We start from the raw sequence: 20,535 nt of genomic DNA, 5'->3' as shown, positions 1-20,535 counted from the left end.
TAAAACTCTACCGTTGATCAGCCATGGGATCATCTCTTGGGCATAGAGATGCTGTGCTTCTGTGGAGCATAACAGTGGTGTTTTCCCTGGTTGTCTCATAGCAAGTCCTAATGGTCTATGGTGAGAGGCTCTCTCTGAGATGGCAAAAACATGTGCAGAGACTCTTCTGCCATGAAAACAGACACCTTAATTCTGTCTAAGCAAAAAGTCAAAGGATTTGAAGGCTTTTTTCAGTCTTTTGGGATCCAATTAGAACAGATTTAGAGGTAAAAGGATCAGTCTCTTGACTGACGTAAAGTAGAAATTGAAGGTAACTTAAGGGAAGAATTGAAAGTGGGCTCAGAGAATGACCTTATCCATAATGGATAGTGTAAAAAGGGCTCAATCATAAAAATTTTCATTTTCCCCAGTTCTGTTAGTAGAAGTAATAGCCACTAGAATGGCCAGTTTCAATTAAGGATCCTGGAGGGAGCAGATGGGCTCAAGATGCTTTATGGTGATATATGCCAACATCATATCACAATCCAGCTGGAGAATGGGATCTGTGTCTCAGGGCAGAAACCCCCCACTGAATTTTTGAGGACACTTGAATGTGTAGTGAAGGGAGAATCTTCTTCAGTCAGTGGCTGCAGATCTGAAATTGCTGCCGGAAACCCTCAGTTGAACTAGAAGTCCTTCATTTTGGAGTGTTAGAAGACAGTCCAGAAATGAAGGAAGAGAGGTCTCCATGTCTGACAAGGACATCCAGGTATATTATGGGGAGTATCTGGTCCACTTGAGTGCATCCAGTGAAGCCTTTCTTATTGACAAAGCTGTCTCTCACCAAGAATGTGCACATTCATTCTATTTCCTCAAGCTGTCCAAACTTGAGATGTTGAGTGTTGAGATTCAGATGAAAGTTGGGGTTTATGAGGAAAATGATAATTAATACAGTCCTGTCTTGCCCTTCTACGAACTGGCCAAAGGATACAGTTTGGAGGGAAGACGGATACAGGTGATCTAATGAATTGAGGAGGAATACTTCTGCTGTAAGGCTATTCTTTCCCAATAGATGAGCTGTCACTGCTAGCTGATTTCTGTGGAGAAAAAAATTGGCTTGGGAACAGTTTGCAGTCTGGAAAGGTAAAGATTTTAAAATGTCATCCTAGGTCTCCCATTTGTGGTCTACCGGCCTGGAATATTGTAGGTCTCCTGTGAGTGCAGTCAGAGGAGAGAAACTGGTGTTAATTCAATCTGAATTCTATAATCCCAAAGTCTGGCAGCATCTCAACACAGGAGAGGAGCACTGTATTGTCTCTTTTGCTTATGATTAATACATTTTCATGGCCAGAATGGAGTGTCCCTGGAGAAACACTTGGCATGGGTTTCTGAGATGTCAGTAGGGTGGTATGTAAACAGCACTTCTCAGATCCCTGTGATCCCAGGACCTGTCTGCATAGGGGCTGGGATAAGAAGAGCAAACGCTGGCAACATCCTTTTGCTATCAGACAGAATTTAAAACTGACCATGAAATTACAATCTACAGAGGTATATCATTACTTTGGATACCTCAAACAGTCTGAAGTCCAACTAAATAGCCAAATGCGGCTAGCATATCAGGGCTTCACCACTAAGCATTTCTTCTTGGTGGAACAGAAGGTGTAACAAGACTTAGCACTGTATCCACAGTGGATTGTAACAAAACAAGCTTCTGTCTTGTTAAAGTGCTCTTTTATTCTGTCTGATCGGTGTGAAGCTTGTCAAATATCTAGTGTTGGTAAAAGAGGCTAGCTATTCAGGATCCTCAAAAATGCTGCCAAATAACTTTTATTTTTGACCAAATACATCTAAATACTTGATCATAATCAGGAAAAAGAAAGAAAAATAGTGAAGTTATTAGTTATAGTGAGAAGCAGTCAATCTAGCACAAGTTAGATTAGAAAAATAAAAATCCTAATCACTCAGCAATATGAAATATAACACTAAACAGTAGTGGCATGAGAAACTCATGGGAAGGTATCTGGGACAGCAGCAGGGTAGTCAGAGGAGGCTGCTGCAGAGCATCACGTGATGCAGAACAGGTTCCCAAGAGACAGTCATCTCTCAAAGTTGCTGTCAAGGTTCCTATTTACCACCTGGAGGTCCCATACTGTTCCTCCAAGATTTTTGCAGATTATTTCTATCCCTTTCCCTTCCTCTCTTCAGGGGGAAGTTACATGGGAGGCCCTTTTGCAGATGCTTAGGCATCATTCCCAGGATGGGGAGTGGGGAATACTCAGTCTACCCTTGTTCTTATGGAAGAGCAATGAGGGTATCTGACAATAGCATCTGCAAAGATGGGGCAGTTGTTAACTGATGCCCCATGACTCACACATGACTCACAGAGCCCAGGAACTGGGCTCTGAATTAAGTGCCTGCTGCAAAATAAGAATCATCAGGGCAAGCAGGACAGGACCTTGGGCCTCTGTACACTTCAGAGACTTGAGTCACAATCCCCACTACACCCTTGAGTGCAAGAGGAAGGGCCCAGGGAGCAATAAGATCATTGTGTAGCTAAATGAAATCTTTGTTCATGCTCAACAGAAATCACAAAATGGCTTTGTACTGTGCTCTGAGGATAAGTTCAATGCCTAGCATGTGCTTTTCCTCAGTCTGAACTTCTGTGGGTCAGTACTGCTTCATGAACCTCTGTCATCTCCTCTAGTGATCGTTGTAGGTCAGGAAAACTTGAGCAACTACACAAAGTTAGATAAGTCTCCTGACTTCAGGAAGAACTGGAAATCTGGAAGCAAGCTCCATCTTGCACTTGGAGACAGTCTACAAGTTCTTTGCAGCTAGCAGTGAGTTTGCAGTAGAAATCTTACCAGTTGGGATTTGAGGAAAAAAAAAATGTCAGAGACAGGGCTGGGAAGTTCTTCCTGGTGTTCCTTTTTCTCCTGAGGCTTTGAAGCCCTAGCAGATATGTGGGCTGAAGCCTGACATGGATGTGTCATGCTTCTTGCTGAGGGAGAAAAGGCCACCAAAGGTGGAAATGTTTAAAATAATTGTTGCTGAATTTCCACAGAGTTCAATAAAATTTTATACGTTTTCATTTGTTTGTAGTGCTCTAGTCAAGTGTGACTTCTGCCATTGGAGCTAAACAAAATTATTTGTGTCATATGAAGGCTATACCACTGAAGAACAGTTTATACTCTGAAAGGTGTTATTGAGCAACATCATCTGTGTTGACTTTTGTCTTAGTTTCAGTGCCATGCTCTGATCTGAAAGTTATGTGGGTTCAAAAACTACCTTCACCTAAATAAAATGCATGAGTTTAAGGCCAATTTCTCATTCGTTAGTTGATGTACTCATGAGTCCACAGACTTTAATGTATATTGAGCCAAGCCCAAAGTAATATAGATAACAGTTCATTTAATGACAGTATTTTGTTTAATAGTGTAATGATTATTTTAAAGTTTTAGTATATTTTTCAATATATAAGTGTATAGGCAGGTAGTAATTATGAGCATTGAGCCATACCGCTGCTACAGCACATGACTGATTTATCTTCTGCAGCAATTCTTCTGAAATGTTTCAACACTTACAAATACAGCATTCCCCAAAACCACATTTGAAGGTGATGTCAAGTATTCTACAGAATGGTTTGATTCAATACTAACCTTCCAAAATAACTGCTATATGATATCTCACATATCACGCATCTGAGGTCAGTGGCATTAAAATCCTAGTTTAGACATTTTAACCATCTTGAAATACCAGAAAATCCTATTTGCCTATATATTACTATGGCATCAAACTTACACAGAGAAAATAGTCATCTTTATGGGAAATAAACAAACAGTCTGACTCAACCATCTTTGTTCATAAAAAAACCCCTTATCAATTAGTTTTACCTCCTAAAAATAAATGAAATGGCCCATTTCTAAAAATACCTTAGAAAACAGAGGGCTTTATATCTTTAAGAAGGCTTTGAAAGCTTCCCAATGGGACCTAGATTAAAATCACTAAATATCCTCCTGAACAAGAATAAGTTAAAAGAGCATTCTTTAAATTAAATGATGCTTTAAAAATAACAGAAAGGTACTTCAAATGTTTTAGTAGCTTTGAGGTGAGTCCGTCATTGCTAGGTTGAGAGGCTATGAGCCAAATACCTAGCTGATGTCAATTTGCTGTAGCTGAACTATTTCAATTTTTGCTTTAACACGTATATGGAACGTGACTGTGGTGTACTGCAATGTTTTTCTTCATCATTTTCAGGATAACCTGCATACTTTTTACTGATTCTAAGTCATTCTAAGCTCACACCAATTAAACATTTAGATAATAAAAGATTTGGAAAAAATTTCTTTTATTTTACTTAGTGTTTAGCATAATGGAGACGAGGACCTTCTAAATGAGACTCTAGATGCTGTGGTAGTATAAATTCATAATAGTAGCTGTGAATGTGTTTTTTGTGTCAATATGAGATCTTTCAGGACAAACATTTAGCACTTCATGCTTATGTAAAACTATCTGTTCAGAAACTTCCTCTTGGATACTACTGTTCCATGTTACACATCTCTGATTTAAACTATCACTGCACCACTGCTGCGAATTAGGCTAATTTAGATTATTTTGCTCTATGTTCTTGACTTTTGTAGACTTTCATTTGAGTTCTCAGCCAGGTTGCCTTCCAGACGATTGCCCGGATGAGATTGTTGGGGCAGGTGTTAACTATGGAAACCTATTTAGTATTAAACGTACCCGTCTCACTGCTACTGACTTTGGAGACGGTACTTTGATATTTTTTTTCAGGTTATTGTTCTTCACAAAAGACCTAATTGAAAATATCTGTCAAATCATGTCTCTGGTTTCCCTCTTCTTTCCCCCCATTAATTCGACATGTATTGTGTTTGTGTGGGAAGGAAGGAGGCTCTACAGCGATACAGCAATATAGCTGGGAAGAGAACATTAAAATGGATAAAGGGATTTCCTAGTGGTATAAATACCTGCACACGACCTCCCTGTGCTCTGGAGCCCTTTTGTATATGTATATGCAAGTAAAAAGAACTGGAATAGAGTTTGTGCTGCTGTTAATCACGCAGATCTGTTCTCTTAGAAAAGGAGAAGGTGACTCTCTGTCTTTCATCTGTTTGAGGGTATGACTTGCCAAGCGTTTGCTTCATCTGACACCTTTGTACCCTTGAATTCTGACTCTTCTCCTTCTCTGCCTCTGATAATGCATCACAGCGCTGCAGAATGCCTGCCAGTTTCTAACCATGCGACCAATGTTGTGTCTACAGGTATTTTTTAAAAATAATATTACTCTTTTTTGTAATGATTTTAGATGATGTGTGATCATCAAGTTCTGCAATATTGAAAGTATTTGGTGTTAGTGCTACATGAGATTGGGACTACTTTCAGGCAGAAACATTTTCACAAGACTGCATAAATGTGCGAAACAAGAACATCCAAAATGTTTGTGTTTTAGCCAAACTTGTAGCTATCTCTCAATTTGTTACAAGATTAGGCTAAGGTGTACTATCAGCACACTAACTTAGTACAGATGCAAACACAATCAAACTTTTGTTATGATTATGTAGTGTTCCGTGGCAAGGATCATGTAAAATAAATTCAAGTTTGTTTATTACATAACCACAAATTTTAATAATATAAATTATTTTAAATAGGAAATGTATTTAAAATAGGTCAGGTTTAAACATAATTTGGAGAATCTCTCAAGAAGGAAAAGGATGCTTTCCTAAACGTGTTATGTAGCGAATAAAGACTAAGATTTAAGTGGAATATTCAAAAAGGGTGATAGGAGTCTCATCTGTATTTTGGAATTTTATGTGTTTGTGTATATAACCTAATAAGGTAGTAGTAGAGTAGTAGGACAATGCAAACACTAAATTATCCCCTAGACAAAGAATTAGTTTTCTTGCAGACTCAAATCTGCAGAAGTGATATTCTGGAATACAGAAGTTATTGACGGTGCATAAGCTTTCAAGAATAGAGAAAGAAGTAGCCAAGAAACCACTCTTTTGCTGAAATGGATTACTGTTTCTTGTTAAGACTGCAGGGGAAATCCTTACCTCAGTACTGAAATGTTGGAAATAAAATCTTTTAATAATATGAAAAAGCATCTAAGTAAGGTAAATTTCTAGAAAAACTGAGCATTGGAGATAACGTGATCTTACACATTAAGCGGGAAGTTCAAAATATTGTAATATGTTTGGGTGGTGGTGGTGGGGAATACAACAATTTAAGTTGTGTGTGAGGCCAAATTTATGCATCTGTATCTTAGTAGTATTTTCCAAATTGTTTATTTTTCCATCTGATTCATAATAAAAAGTATATGGTGACAGACGGTATTACCGAAAACATTTGCAGTTCTGCTTGAGATTTGGCTTTTGATATTTTGTAGTTACCACTCAAGGACAAATACCACTGTAGTCAGTGGAAATTTTTGTCTGCAACATCACGTCTTGTAGGTGACCCTGTAAGAACAAAAGCAGTGACGGGGGTGGTATTTATCATGAGGAAAGGTTTCCAAATTTCATATATAGATTCAGGAATTTTAATAAACAATGCCATTTTTAAGTGAATGCATCTAAGGAAAACTTGTGCAAAAAATAGATGTGAACGAATTTTAAATCATGACTTATTTTAATGTCAAAACTCATTAAAATGCATGTGGTAATTCTACATCTTAAAATACAGGTGAGTATACATCTGGCTAAATAATATACCACACCATATGGATAATGTTCTGCAGAATACTAAAGAATTTTATTTTTATGACTTAATTTAAATAGTATCATCCTTACCACCTACTATTAAATCCTTATTAGCAAGTTAGAAATACCTTTCTTATGCCTAAAAAGGATATAGTCTATGGATTATTAAGTAATAATAGAAAAAACACCAGTAAACACTTAGATCTTACCTGAACAGGAAAGCTGTATTGCTCTAAATGCATTAATATTAATGTAATCTCTATTTTGGGTGCATAATAGCATAAGCAAGGCTGTTATAATAAAGTTTATGTCGGTATACATATGTCTAAACTGGACCTTTTACTCTTATGATTACTGTTTCAAAAACAAAAATTCTAATTTCTAATTAATTATATTGTTTTGAACAACTAGAATGTGTGCTCTAAACTGCCAACTTACGTATCCGAATGTTCACAAACATGGTATTTTAATACTACCTTTTATAGTTGTTGTCAGAGAGGACAGTATAGGAACTTCTTTTGCCTGCTTATGCATGAAAAACGGCCAAATTTCTAATTTTACATTCAGAAAAACTTGTCTGATTCTTCAGGCACTGGAATTTACTGAACACAGATCTGAAACACACACTTTTCCCTTTGTGTGAAATAGAACTGCTGATTTTTGCTCTCCAGAACTTGCTGAGGAGAACTGGAAGGGTGAGGAGGGTAGAGCAAACTTTACAGAATCTTTCATAATGGAAAGAAAGTTTGTTACTGGCATGATATTTGTTGATTTTCTTGAGCAGCTCTATTGATGATGATAGTGAGGCCAAGCTCACTATCCTGTATCTATTTCTGCATCTCTTCATTGGATTCTGCTACTTGTTTTGCCGACTAGAAGACCCTGTGAAAACAATGGAGATAGATAAATTCATTGCCTTCCTAGATATCTGTGTTCATTTGGGGATTTACATGACAGTAGAGTTGATCAAGTTTCTGAGAATGTAGAAAAAGGTTTTATGTAAGATTAAATGAAAAGGTACTTCGAAGTTGGGTGGAAAGAAGAACCAATCTCTTCCTGTAGAGATCAATGCTTCCCTTGCTTAGCAGTATATCTAAACTGTGGCTATATGCATAGATTACACTAAAAATAATGCATCAAAACCAAGGCATGACTATTGCTGGTCTTGGCTCCAAGGGGATTTTGCTATTTATACTGGCAGTCTCATCTGGTGAGACACAGCCAAGTGTTCTGGACTTCCAGCAGTGTTAACTTGATGGTTGTGGAGTTGAATGCTTAATACGTGCACAGAAAAACTAAATACAAAGATGCAGTCTACCTTTGAATTGAAAGGATGTATCTTGAATCCTCATACATTTTCTTACCAGTCCCGTCTGTTTTGTCTTTGATCCAAACTCCTAAATGCTCCCATGTCCACTTTGCCATGATGACTTTGGAAAACACATCTGCAGGCCTTCATTACTCTGTGCCTTCCTGTCATTATGGAAATCAACCATCTACCTATGGGGTTATGGCAGGTAAGTGAGAGATCCTCAACTGACTGAGCTATTAGCATGGTGATTTGGTCAGTTTTCCTTTAGAAGGATGCATTCAAGATAGTTGCTTAAAAAGGACAAGATTGAGGTTAAGACACTAGCAAAGGGATTGGGAAATTGGGAGTCAGTGTCCAGAGTTTCCCCAAACCTCTGCATTTCTAGACAATTTACTTTGTGTCTCACTTCTCTGTCTACAAGACTGAGATAGTACTGCTCTTTCCTCATCTGATGTTTGCTTTGCCTGGTCAGATGATCACCTTTGAGGGACCAGGACTGATTTATCTAATATGTCTGTGTAGTATTTAGTGTATTGTGACCCTAATCTCCATGGAAAATTCTTGATGGTATAGAATAAAATGATGACTGATAATGGAATGATAGCTGAATTAAGCAGGTTCAGCTCTCTCTGTGACCAGACAACCCTGAAGCAGCAGTATGTGTGAGAACCTAAAGAAACAAAATTAAGCCTTTTTAAAAATTGGACCATTTTTGTTCCTTATGGCTCTTAAGACTTAATAAAACGTTGTTAATTGTGATTTTCAAACTCAATGAGGAGTCCTCACCTCTTTCTGTGAGGCGCTCTCGGAACAAATATGAAAATATTTGAAAGTGCATTTTCCGGAGCCCCATTTTGTGCCTTCCCTCTGTGATCTCTCTTGACACAAAAAGTGGCAGTTTGAATTTGCAGCTGTTAAGGTACAGCTATCAGAATTTTCCCCAGGCTCAGATGGGAAAACACAGAGCCATGGGTCTGTGCTGTGTTTGTTGAAATTACTATAGTTGTTGCTATATTTTTGTCATAAAAACATCAGGGAAAATGCCTTGTACTTAGGATGATTAAGTGTGTATAAATGAGCATTAACCTTGTAGAAGCATTGCAACTCCCATAGGCTTTAGGATCAAGAGCTTGAAGGTGAGGTTTGAAATAGAGAGTTATGATCGGGAAGAATTTTTTTTTGCTTTTTACCAGATTAAACACATTGGGATATTTTCCAAAGGGCAGAAAGAAGTAGTTTCCGTCAACGTATGCTTTTTCCAAGTCTCATAAAGCAGTATGAAGTGCTTTCATACAGATGATTGTGGACTTTGACACTGGTAAAGATACGTTAGCATCCAGCTCAGTTTTACATTTCGCAGGCTGAAGAAGAAAGAGGAACTGTTATTCTATGTAATTTCAAGTAGCAGTCAATAAGGCAGGTAGTGTGGAGAGCCAGGTTAAGACAATTACCAGAAAATAATCGTGATTCAAAGCTAATTCAAAATCAAACTCAGTATTTTATTTCACTTAAGAATGAAGGAAATATGACAGTAAGTCAGCATAGATGAATGCATCTACATAGGGAATTTTTAGGGATGGAAAATAGGCTTCCTTCACTATGCACAAATGTCCAAATGCTCCTATTTCATTATCTATTAATGTGTCTGTTGCAAATGTTCCTGGCATTGTTCAGATCCCTGGGAGAAGTCCATAGAACAGGTATTAAAGAAAGGTAGCACTCAGAAGTCTACTTTGTTCCACTCCAAAACAAATATATCTACGTCTTTCTCTTCTCTTTTTACACTTTACTTCTTTTTTAGGCATCAAACCTGCAACTCCAGAGATGCTGTCAGCAAGTCTCTCCCAGAGTCGCATCTTACAGACATGCAGCATGCCCCATCCCAATGTAGTAAATGGCGTCAGCACTTTACAAAGCAAGTCTTTCTTTTTTAGTTTATTCTCTTATTCTTTGGGAAAACCTTTTTTTGTGGTTACACTGTGTGAAAGCTAGAAAATATTTCTATGGGGTTAAAAACTCCAACTCTGATGAGAGTCATCAGGGCAGTGAAGACAAGAAAGGTAAGATGAGGCAGGGGAGGGATGTTGATGAAGGTCCAAGTTCCAATAAAAAATTTTGTGTCATTTAGAAAATTGAGAAGGATATCCTGAGGACGTGGAATTTATTGTCTGCTACAGATCCACTGAAGAGGCTTCTTGTTTTTTTCTCAATAAATTTATCTTTTTTTCCTTCATGTCAGAAATGCTTTGGCTGTACATACAACATGTAGGAAAAGAGAACCTTGACTCTTAGTTAAATCTTGTTGTTAAGTAAGTCTGATATTTGTGAACAATATGTAGCATGAGATAGTTTTGTCCTTGAACAATTTCTTTTTAAGCTGGAATGAATTGTGAATATGTTGTTTTTCTCTGAGCTCTTACCTGTGTTCTTTCCTCAAACAAATTTTATCCTAAAACTAAAGCACAATAATATCTTGTCTGAGCATCAAATGGTATTTACATGGAAATATGCTTTATACCAGAAAATAGAGACTGGCACATTCTAGATGGCTCAAAGTGACATAGATCCATCAATCTCACTGTGCTGCTTAATACAAGCTGAGGCCCTGGATTGTTATTTGTCTAAGTCTGGACCATTTATCATCTTATTTGAGTGCATCACAGTTTGCTTGTGAAATAGGACGGCTGTGGCCTGTGGTGCAAGTGGTTGTTGTTCTATTTTCACATATGGGGACCGAAGAGAGACTGGATCTCCTAAGTCCTTATGGCCTAACTCTTGGACATTCTTCCACCTATGCTATATAATATTACAGACTTTGATTATGAGGTGATGAAGGCATGTTTTTATTCTGTAGCAGTAGTGAATAATGATGCTGGATGTTGTTTTTGTTTTGTTTTTTTTTCAGGTAGCCTAACGCCTTGCCTTTATAAATTCCCTGAGCATGCTCTGAGTGCTGGTTCCTGCGCTCTGGGCCACAGCTTCACACCCATGCACCAGTCTGTTCTTGGAGACGATCCCATAGCCTCTGACTTCAAGCAGGAATTCCGCAGGAAGAACAAGTCTGTTGAAGAGCCAATAGACATGGATTCCCCTGAAATCAGGGAACTGGAGAAATTTGCCAATGAATTCAAACTGCGGAGAATTAAGCTGGGTATGTGTCTTTTTTGTCATCTAACAAAAGCCTGAAAAATTCAGATGAAAGCCCAATTATTTCTGAATATTTTATAGTCTGGGCTGTCTAATCATAACTTTTATCCTGCCTTGCACTGCCAAACTTTCTCCACTCCTAGAAGACTTGCGCAGAATTAATAAACTTAAGCTTTTTGCAATTTAGTATGCAGAAAGTGACTTTAAATGTTCCTGATATTTAAATTATTTCTGTCTTTCTCACAAGTGGAAAGAAAATTTTGCTGTTCATTAAACTACATTCAGTCGTGGCCATGTTATATTGCCTTTCTACAGCTTAGGGCAGTGCATATTCTAGTCTCTTACATGCATTCTCTTCCCCATGATATTTTCCATTCACAAGATGGTGCAATGTCATTTCAGTAGACAATATGGATAACCATGACATCCCTGGCAAACATTTCATACCATAGGGAGCTTCTCTTCCTATTTTATTTTCTCATGCCACGACATGGGTACAGCAGCAACTGACTTTTTCGTTGCTGATAACTGCTGGCGGTAGCATGAGATGCACTGCATCAGCTGGTTTCTGGTGAGTTGTTGGCCCTTCTCCAGGCAATCTTAGCTGAGGGCAAAGGTGGACTAAACACTTGCTCATCTACAGGGACTTTCTCCCTTCTACGGAATGGTTGAGGTGCATTGCAAACTGAAAGCCTGCCCCACCCTTGTTTGAACTGTACTGAAAAAAAATCATCTGGTGCTGCAGATTCAGCCCACTTATGAAAATTAGGTACTTTAAGAGTTGTAATTTTGACATTATCTGTTATAACATTACATTGTATCATTAAAAAATAGGGCATCCTTCTACAAAATCCAGCTTTATAAACGTAAAAAAAATTATAAAGTTGTTAGAGATATCTATGCATTATCTCAACAGCTAGAAAGCTATTATGTTCTATTTGTAGGATAAAAATGAGAATTAGAACAGAAATTTACAGTTTGAAATAGTATTTGCAATGTGGGCATTTTACTGTATATCATGACTATTTAATATGTCAGCCACAGCACTGGAACGATTTGCTAGGCCCCAAGCTATTAATCACTGTGATTATTACAGCATCTTGATCCTCAGTTTGTGAGGGAGCAAAACTTCCTCCAAAGTAAACAAATGGCTCACAGACTGTAAGATTGGGCTTAATGCTCTGATGGTGAAAAATAAAATTGATACAGGAAAACTAATCTGAGGCTGAGCTTTAGGAGGGAAGACAGACTTAACATGTGCTGTGGGTTTGAGACTGTGAGACACAGAGTTAGTGCAATTAAAATGCAGGTAAATAGCCACCTCATGGAGACATTCAGCATCTAGAGAGACTATACCCATTCTGGTGCAGAGGAAGAAAGGGAGGAATACAGGCCAGATTCCTGAACACAGCAGACACATTCAACGCACTGACTGAGGAACTGCTCTTTACGAAGTCAGTATCCTCATGTAAACTGCAGCACTTCTCTTATCACTTCATCTTAGTCATCACGATAAACAACAGGAGACCAGAGATGCAGATGAGAATTAGCATATTGCCATCACATCATGTATATTAATGAAAATGTGGGGTCTGGATCCTTCTCAAACCCATAATCTCAGAGCCTATAAAACTACACTGAAATCAACAGAATGACTCAACTTAGCACTGGTGTGAGTTCAAAATCAGCCACAGAGACTTTTGCAGAAAGATGGTCCTTGATGCTACAGCATGCACTGTTCTTAAGAGTCAGGGATGAAGGGATAAGTGTCTTAAGGAAAGCAACCCACAGTAGGAAGCTCCAAAGTGACTTTTTCCTCTTCGTTTTTGACAGGCTATACACAAACTAATGTTGGAGAAGCACTGGCTGCTGTACATGGCTCTGAATTTAGCCAAACTACTATTTGCCGGTTTGAAAACTTGCAGTTGAGTTTCAAGAATGCATGCAAACTGAAATCAATCCTGTCCAAGTGGCTGGAGGAAGCAGAACAAGTAGGAGGTAGAGATATGAAACCCTCTTAAAACTGATTTGTATTTAGACCTGAATCCTCTACATATGTTGAAGGACTAGTATATGTCTTCCAAAGGCTAAGGTTTTTGTTTTAACAGCTTTAAATACTGTACAAAGGTGTGTTGATGGCATGTATTAAATTTTGGTATGTTTTCGGGTGAGCAAGGAGGAGCAAACAACCTGAAATGCATGGAGGGTACAAAATTGCAGAAACATTACTTTTCCTAATGGTTCTCATTCCCTTCGGTCCCATTCCAGCAGTCTAGTTCCACTGCTGGAACACAGATCAGAGTCATTACCATTTCTTTAGGATCCAAAGGACAGCACATTTAACAGGGTACTGGGATCCTTCTCTAGCAAAGGACTCTTCCTTCCAGTCCCTTGGCATATGTGATATGGCCTTAGGAAAGGATTTGAACTCAACTTGAGGTGATGCTCTCTAAGCCCCTGACAAAGAATAGTATGGCATAGAGGTTTTGGATGTGACCTTTTTGCCACCGAAGGATTTCCCTTCCTTATGTCCAGTTAATTCCCAGTTGTGGGAAGAGTCCTGGGGTTCACTGGGCAAGGTTCAGTTTAGAAGAAGGTTTTCTGATTTAAAGGAAATGGGCTGTTTTAAAGTACAGTCTTTTCAACTGGATGAATTATGATGATGGGAAACAGTATGCTCAGAGGTGATAGTGAAAGCCAGGACCACCACTGTGCAGCACTCAGCTAGCATGGGAAGGGAGATGAGATGACCTTAATGCAGTTTTTTGGATGTGCCATGATATTCAATCATAGGAAATTTTGTTAACTAGCTGCTTCTGCTGTGTACTTCAGTTTGCTTTGAACCAAATGTGGAAAGCTTTCCTCCACTATAAGGGCAGTAGAAACCAGAGGCTCTCCTAATCTGGTCAGCACAGTGTAAGAATCACCTGTAAGGAGTTTGCAGCGGGTAGCAGCTGCTGACTGTGTGAGTGTGGGTTTATGCTTGAGCAGCAGGGAAGATCAGCAGCCTCTGAGAAGTGAAGGCTAGAGGGTTGAGGTTGACTTGTCCATCTGAGAGTGGGGCGGAAAAGGCAGATGGGACTGGAGGCCAGGGCTGGACTTCTGAGGTAAGAGGGTGAGGTGGCTGAGCTGCATGGAAAAGGACTCTATCTCCCTAGCACCTACCTCACAGGGGAGGAGGAAGAAAATGAGGGTGTGTAAGAAGAGAGGGCTCCGTAGGTACGTAGGCACAAAAGTGCAGAGCCAGCGCTACTTGCAGCTTTGCCTGTGGAACACTGTTTTTGCTCGTAATCATTTTTATCTGGAGTTACAACAGCCATGTGGCACCCTAAAGAATTAGGAATTAGTGCTACTGTGTGCAGTGCCCTTCTTATTAGGCATCAGTATCTGTTGCACTTTTTTCTGTCTTAAAACAAAGGGACATTTTTTCCTAGTGATAATTGTGCTTTGTTTCCATTCTCTGTGGAAGGTAACTGCCTGTTTGGGGTTTTTTGTTTTGTTTTGTTTTTAATACAGCTTTATACAATGAAAAAGTTGGAGTGAATGAGCGGAAGAGAAAGCGCAGAACCACCATAAGGTAACAAATACTTAGAGTGCTACATGTTAGAAATCCCTTTGGCTAAGATGCTTCTTTTTGTTGGTTTTGAAATCAAAATGTTATTTTTTTAGCCAATTTATATACCTAGTGGAGAAACAACTATTTTGAAACATTCTAGTAAAAAAATAACAAAATAACCCCCTCCCAAAAAAAACAACTTGCTCAAAATACATACACTACATTTCCCAAATAAAGACTTCTTTTTCAATGTAGGACAACATATTTTAGTATGAAAAATATTCCAACCATCCCAATTCTGCCGTATCTTTATGATGTCTATATAGCGAATAAGATATCAGAGCACCCTTGTTTTCATTTTTGGGAGATTCCACATTATACCGGATGAAATTGCATTATTTTGACAGAAAATTGTGGTCTGGAAAGTTTGAGGGAAAGCTTGTTACATACAGCATTAGACCCCCCATCCCTATCTGTCACTTGATTCTTCCAAGTTTCTGAAGAAGCACTTTCATGAGATAAATGGAAAGAAGGAAGTTGTTCTGGGAACTTCTGTTTTTTCTGCATCTCTGATGGCCAGCATCTACCAGGTTTAGCCTCAACTCCATGCAGAAATCAAGTAGGTTGACAAATCATATTATAAAAGCAATTACCGAATAGGCAAAAACAGAACATGATGAAAACAGTGGTGTGGTATTTCCTCTCCTTTAGGGATTCCAGAGTCTTGTCTTTGGTGAAGAAGGGATTCACCAGGAGAGACCCCAAGGGGCTGTAGTATTTTTCCACAGAAAGGGAATTTGCTTGCCACTGGGCACAATATAATGCTGTTGGGTCCTACCTCTTCCAGTAAAGCACCTATTCTTTGAACATTTCCTATGCACAGTGTTAACTCCCAGAGACGCAGGTTGCTCTATAATCCTGCAGTCTCAGAACCCCACAGTGATAGCACGTCTTTTCCTCTCATGTTCAGCTTGAGATTTCCTTTTTGAATCATATTCCCTTTGCTATAGGGAATGAAATGAAGGTGTGATTTCCTGTCAGTTTTCAAAGTAATTACTCCTCTAAGCAGGTGCTTCTCAGTAAGGTGGGGATGGGAGATGCTTAGTGCTAATCACATCACCTCACAAGTGAAGAAGTATTACTCTCAGGAGGCCATTTTCTCCTCTGAGATTTCTCTCCAAGCTGGTAAGGATTTGAGGAGCAGTGCCAAGTCCTTACCCAGTTTGTGTAGTATGGCTGCATGAGAGGTGTGAGTTCAGAGTGTCTCTATTTTAGGTGTTTTTCCCTGGCTAGAGGAACCCACTGGAGACTGTTGGTCTTCAAGGTTGTAGGTTTTGTTGATGTTGTTGCTTTTTCAACAAACTACTGAGGAAATAGTCCTCATATTAAGCATTTTCAAATTATTTCTACTTTTACAGCTAACATCATTGCACTGGGAATATTTAATATGTCAGGTTGTCAAGGGCACAAACAATGGAGGGAAAATTCAGGACCATAGCAGATACAGTAAGAAAATCCTAAATGTTTCTTTGAAGGCCTCAGGTTGGCCTCAGAAAAGGGCTTCCTTCTTCGAAGGGAGATGGTGTTAATCTGAACTACAGCCTTACTGTTAGCTACTCTTAGTAGGTGTTTGAAGGCAAACTAGAGGTAAAACAGAAGTCCCACTAACTAAATTAGGTTAGTCATACCCTGAGCAAAATCTCCTTAATTTGAATGTGCAGAAGCTATTTATTTTCTACTTTGATCAAAAAAAAATAAATAACTGGTAGCCAAAAATGATGACGACTCTATACCTGTGTGTATGCAGAACATCATACTCTTAATTAGTTTTGGTAATTTTACCAAGTATGCAAAATAAACCAATAAATAAAAGAATAAGAACATATTACAGATGAAATAATGAAATAACTAGAAAGCCAGCAGATTGTTTGTATATTTTTATAATGGAAATACCTGCACCTTATCTCCAGAATAATGCATAAAGTGCCCTCTTGTGTCCAAAGAAATTACAGCTACTGATGAAGCTACCTTTGGATGCATCCTGTTGTTCGCACACAAGCATATTACAGATATTCTTTGTTTTCTGAGAATATGTAACACAGATAGGGAGCAAATTCCATTTGAAATTAAGGAAAGTCTTAATTTACTCAGTTTATTGAACCACTCTTCTTTGATCATTGCTGACTGCGAGGAATAGGTTAAGGCAGATTTTTAGAAAATATAATGATTGATAAAATGGATTGCTGTAATCTCTGTGATTTCTAGAAATACTATAGTGCCCTCTCCATGCCAAAGTGAGATGCAGAACCTGATAGAAAATGCTGTATTTCTCACATGATCACTGATGGAGCTCTTCTCCTTCGTAAACCTGAGTGACACAGTCTAGTTACCCCGGTAATATGATTGTGTCTGTTGGACTCCTACAGCACCCCTGCAACTGGGATATAATGTGCACCCAGGCTTGTTCCAATTCATGTGATCACATTCATGTCTAGTTAGTAGCTGCATCTCCAAGAGAACATCAAGAAACACAAACCAAGAAGCATGATTACCACTAAAACTGCAGCAAAGTTTATAGTATCTTTCCCTTTGGATTACTCTGTGCAGAAATTCTACATGATATTACACAGTCCCCATCAGCAAAAAAAAAAAAAAAAAACCTGCAGTGTACTTTAAACTCAGTGTGTTTTCATTTACTTAGCAAAAGAGGAAACAAACCAAATCAGTATCTCCAATGATCTTACTTGACCCTCCTCCTGAAATGGTGGCAGAAGCCTGAATGTGTCAGAAAAGTTTTTAAAGATGAAATTTTATCCCTTCATCCAGTATTGCTGCCAAAGAAGCCCTAGAGAGGCACTTTGGAGAACAAAGTAAGCCTTCTTCTCAGGAAATTATGAGGATGGCTGAGGGGCTCAATCTTGAGAAAGAAGTTGTGAGAGTTTGGTTTTGCAACAGAAGACAAAGGGAAAAAAGAGTGAAGACAAGTTTACATCAGAACACCTTTAGTTCTATTATCAAGGAACATCACGAATGCCGGTAAAGTTTTCTCATGCTTATTTGTGGATTTACATTTTGTTTTTTTGTACACTTTAAGTACTTTTTTGCTTAAAAAAAAAAAAATCAGTAAACCACTTGTTTTCTTTACAAGCTAGCCAGATTCAGATACAGTATATTGTGGAAGACTTGATTTTAATATAAAAGGTTGGAAACAAATTAAATGCTACCGCATGTATTTAAAGAGTTGGAGGCCACTGCTTAACTGTAAGGAACTTATTATGCATTACTCAACTAGAAGTGTTTTACAAGTTGCACAAGTAGTTTCCCTGTGCTGTGCCTTTCTTGCATGTGTGGTACATTTAATGATTAATGGAGAATTCCATGTAGTTTAACCTAAACGTCAGGAAACAAATCTTTTGTGTTATAGATGAAGAAAGGTTATCAAGGTTGGTATCAGTGGCTATAGTTTTGAGAGAATTTTGCCTCTGCATGCTCACGTATGTGCTATATTCCCCCCCCCCCCCCATGCTAACTAGTTAAATTTGTAAGATTGTAAACCATTAGGCACACTGCAGGGTCCCATCTCCAGCAGCAAACTCTGAGCTCACTAAACTGAACATCAGTGAGAAATTAGAACTTTGAGGAACAGGAGAAGGTGAATAAGTAACATTAAACTTGCAGTGGTGACATCATTGCTGAAAATCTGGTTATGACCAAGGATGGAATATACTCACATGATCTTGTGGAAATGTTGTCACAAGATCCCAGAGAGCCAGGAGGGCGGGCAGAGGAAAGCTAACTGAGGACTGAAGTCTTTCTAAAGAATGGATAGCTACCAACCTGAAACAGATGTATACCTCTGAGTAAAGCATTTTAGGTAACTTTGTCGTATATATTCAGGATGAAGACATTAGAGATGTGTCGTAATTGCTGTCTTATTATTTGGTTGAATAAGCTTACCACCACCGAGGTATCAACACAGTTCCTAATGCGTGCTATGTCTCAGTACACCACTTGATTGCCTTAAATAGACACCAAGTAGAAGTGACATTCCTTTTATTCTAGTTACCAAAGGCAATTGTTGTTAATTTTTTATATGTCTTAAGGTTTGATTTGGCTAGGTTTAGTTATAAAAATTAGGATACAATTTACCTTGTGTTAGCCTAAAACTCAGTGGTTTGAGGCAAAAACCTAGAGATTTATCAGGGTTTTTATTACTTAGGGCTTTCTCTGTGCTGTATTTTTCCTGATTAAATCCATGTGCGGACACACTTATACCAAAGATATAGTGCATTAAGCTACAAAAAGAAGGCCCTTGTGCTCTGAAATAAGTATCCACACAAAGAACTTATTGCACTGTGAACTCCCACTCTCTTACACCCCGCTAACTAAAAATAATCCCTTATTTCCCACCTCCTAGGCTAGAGAAAAAATCAGGCAAAAAACAGTGCCAGAGCTCCACCTATCAGAAAGACAGACATCGAGGAACTAGATTAATGACTTTAGTACTCACCAGGGATAGATTACCAAGCCATTTCATCAGCCTCGCTCAGTGTTATTAAAATATCCCATTACCATATATGTATTTTAGACTGTTTTCCCAGGACTGAAATTAAGAGAGTACATAGAAGTGGTAATCACCAGATGATAGATAAATTTTATTTTTCAATAAAACAGACCTGATGATTTAGAAAATGTCTAGATAATAGGCCCACGGAAAGCAAAGTGATGTTATGTTCAAGATCGCTTTGAAACAGTGTGTACAAGTTAAGTGTTCTCACTCTAGTGTACGTTAAATTATCTCTGACAGCTATTATAGTGACCACAGGCATATTCAGCTATGGAAACTAGGCTCCTGGATTAAGAAAATACATTTTTATGGCTGAATCGCATTGTTATAGCCCCTTAATTTAGAAGTCTTCAATTTAATAATTCAAAGGGAAGAAATTATGCTATGTGCTGTATTTAAACTGTTCTCATCACTAGTGTAGCTCGTTACAGCAGAGTAAGACTAAGCATTAGACTTCACCAGTCACATGCTGTATTGACAGATCATGAACTTTTCAAAAGGATAAAAGATACAGTTTAAAAGATTAGCATTCAATGAATGTGGTGACATGTCTCTGTGTACTTATGTTATGTAATCTAGTGTTATGTATGTCAAAACTACTGTCATATATAAATTTTATTTATATTCTAAGTTATTTTGTTGATTATAAAAGGCTTCTTAAAATGCTGTGAGCCTGTCCTTTCCCTGCTCCCTCAAATAAAGTATTCCTTTTTGCATATGGTATTCCAAGTAACAGTTTGTAGTTTTGGTAATACTTTGCTTTATTTAGTTGTGTATCATGCTGATATGCCTATTCATTCTAGCATGCTGCAATAGTTAATCCAAGAGCAGGCTTATAGTAAAGTTGTGATTTCCCTTCTTCCAAAAAGTTGCATGTTTATTTACATGGACAATCTCACAGATGAGAAAGCTATTCAAAGTTGTTGTATAGACAGAAACTGGAAATCCCCTAAACAGAAAACAGAGGCTGGAAGAGATATCAGGATAAGAATCATCTATGCTTATCTTGTTCTCATATTTCCCTGGGCATCTGTTTATGGAGAAGGATTCTGGGTGAGCTGAACCTTGGTCTGTCCCAGTGCAGCCATTTTTAGGCATATTAACAATCAAGTTGCTCTTGGATGGAAGAGTTCCGCATTTGGCTGCTGTTAAGGTGTCAGCAAGGATAAAGGAGTTTGAGAATCAAATATATTTTATTTACTCCACCAAGAGTGATTTAAAAGGAAGCTGTTTTTTAGAAGTGGATGCAATTTGG

The 20,535-nt window shown here is 38.3% G+C and overlaps 1 protein-coding gene across 1 annotated transcript; it reads left to right on the top strand.

The window, feature by feature from the left end:
• Window positions 1-5,119: 5,119 nt before the first annotated feature.
• Window positions 5,120-18,201, top strand: POU1F1 (POU class 1 homeobox 1). Its single transcript, XM_067289794.1, has 7 exons — window positions 5,120-5,261; window positions 8,066-8,215; window positions 9,812-9,946; window positions 10,916-11,161; window positions 12,991-13,155; window positions 14,674-14,734; window positions 17,540-18,201. Exons 1-7 carry the CDS (start codon window positions 5,120-5,122, stop codon window positions 17,751-17,753), a joined length of 1,113 nt encoding a protein of 370 aa, XP_067145895.1. The 3' UTR covers window positions 17,754-18,201.
• The last annotated feature ends 2,334 nt before the right edge of the window (window positions 18,202-20,535 follow it).

Source organism: Apteryx mantelli, chromosome 1 (assembly GCF_036417845.1).
Source record: "Apteryx mantelli isolate bAptMan1 chromosome 1, bAptMan1.hap1, whole genome shotgun sequence".
Taxonomy (NCBI): Eukaryota; Metazoa; Chordata; class Aves; order Apterygiformes; family Apterygidae; genus Apteryx; species Apteryx mantelli.
Note: the sequence above shows the minus strand (reverse complement) of the source record. Positions and strands in the feature narration are given on the sequence as shown.

Excerpts from the sequence above, each read along its gene's own strand:
- POU1F1 (XM_067289794.1), top strand. The coding sequence starts at position 5,120 with ATGACTTGCCAAGCGTTTGCTTCATCTGACACCTTTGTACCCTTGAAT. Across the intron at positions 13,156-14,673 it reads GGAAGCAGAACAAGTAGGAG|CTTTATACAATGAAAAAGTT; the intron begins GTAGAGATATGA and ends TTTTTAATACAG. Across the intron at positions 14,735-17,539 it reads AAGCGCAGAACCACCATAAG|TATTGCTGCCAAAGAAGCCC; the intron begins GTAACAAATACT and ends CCCTTCATCCAG.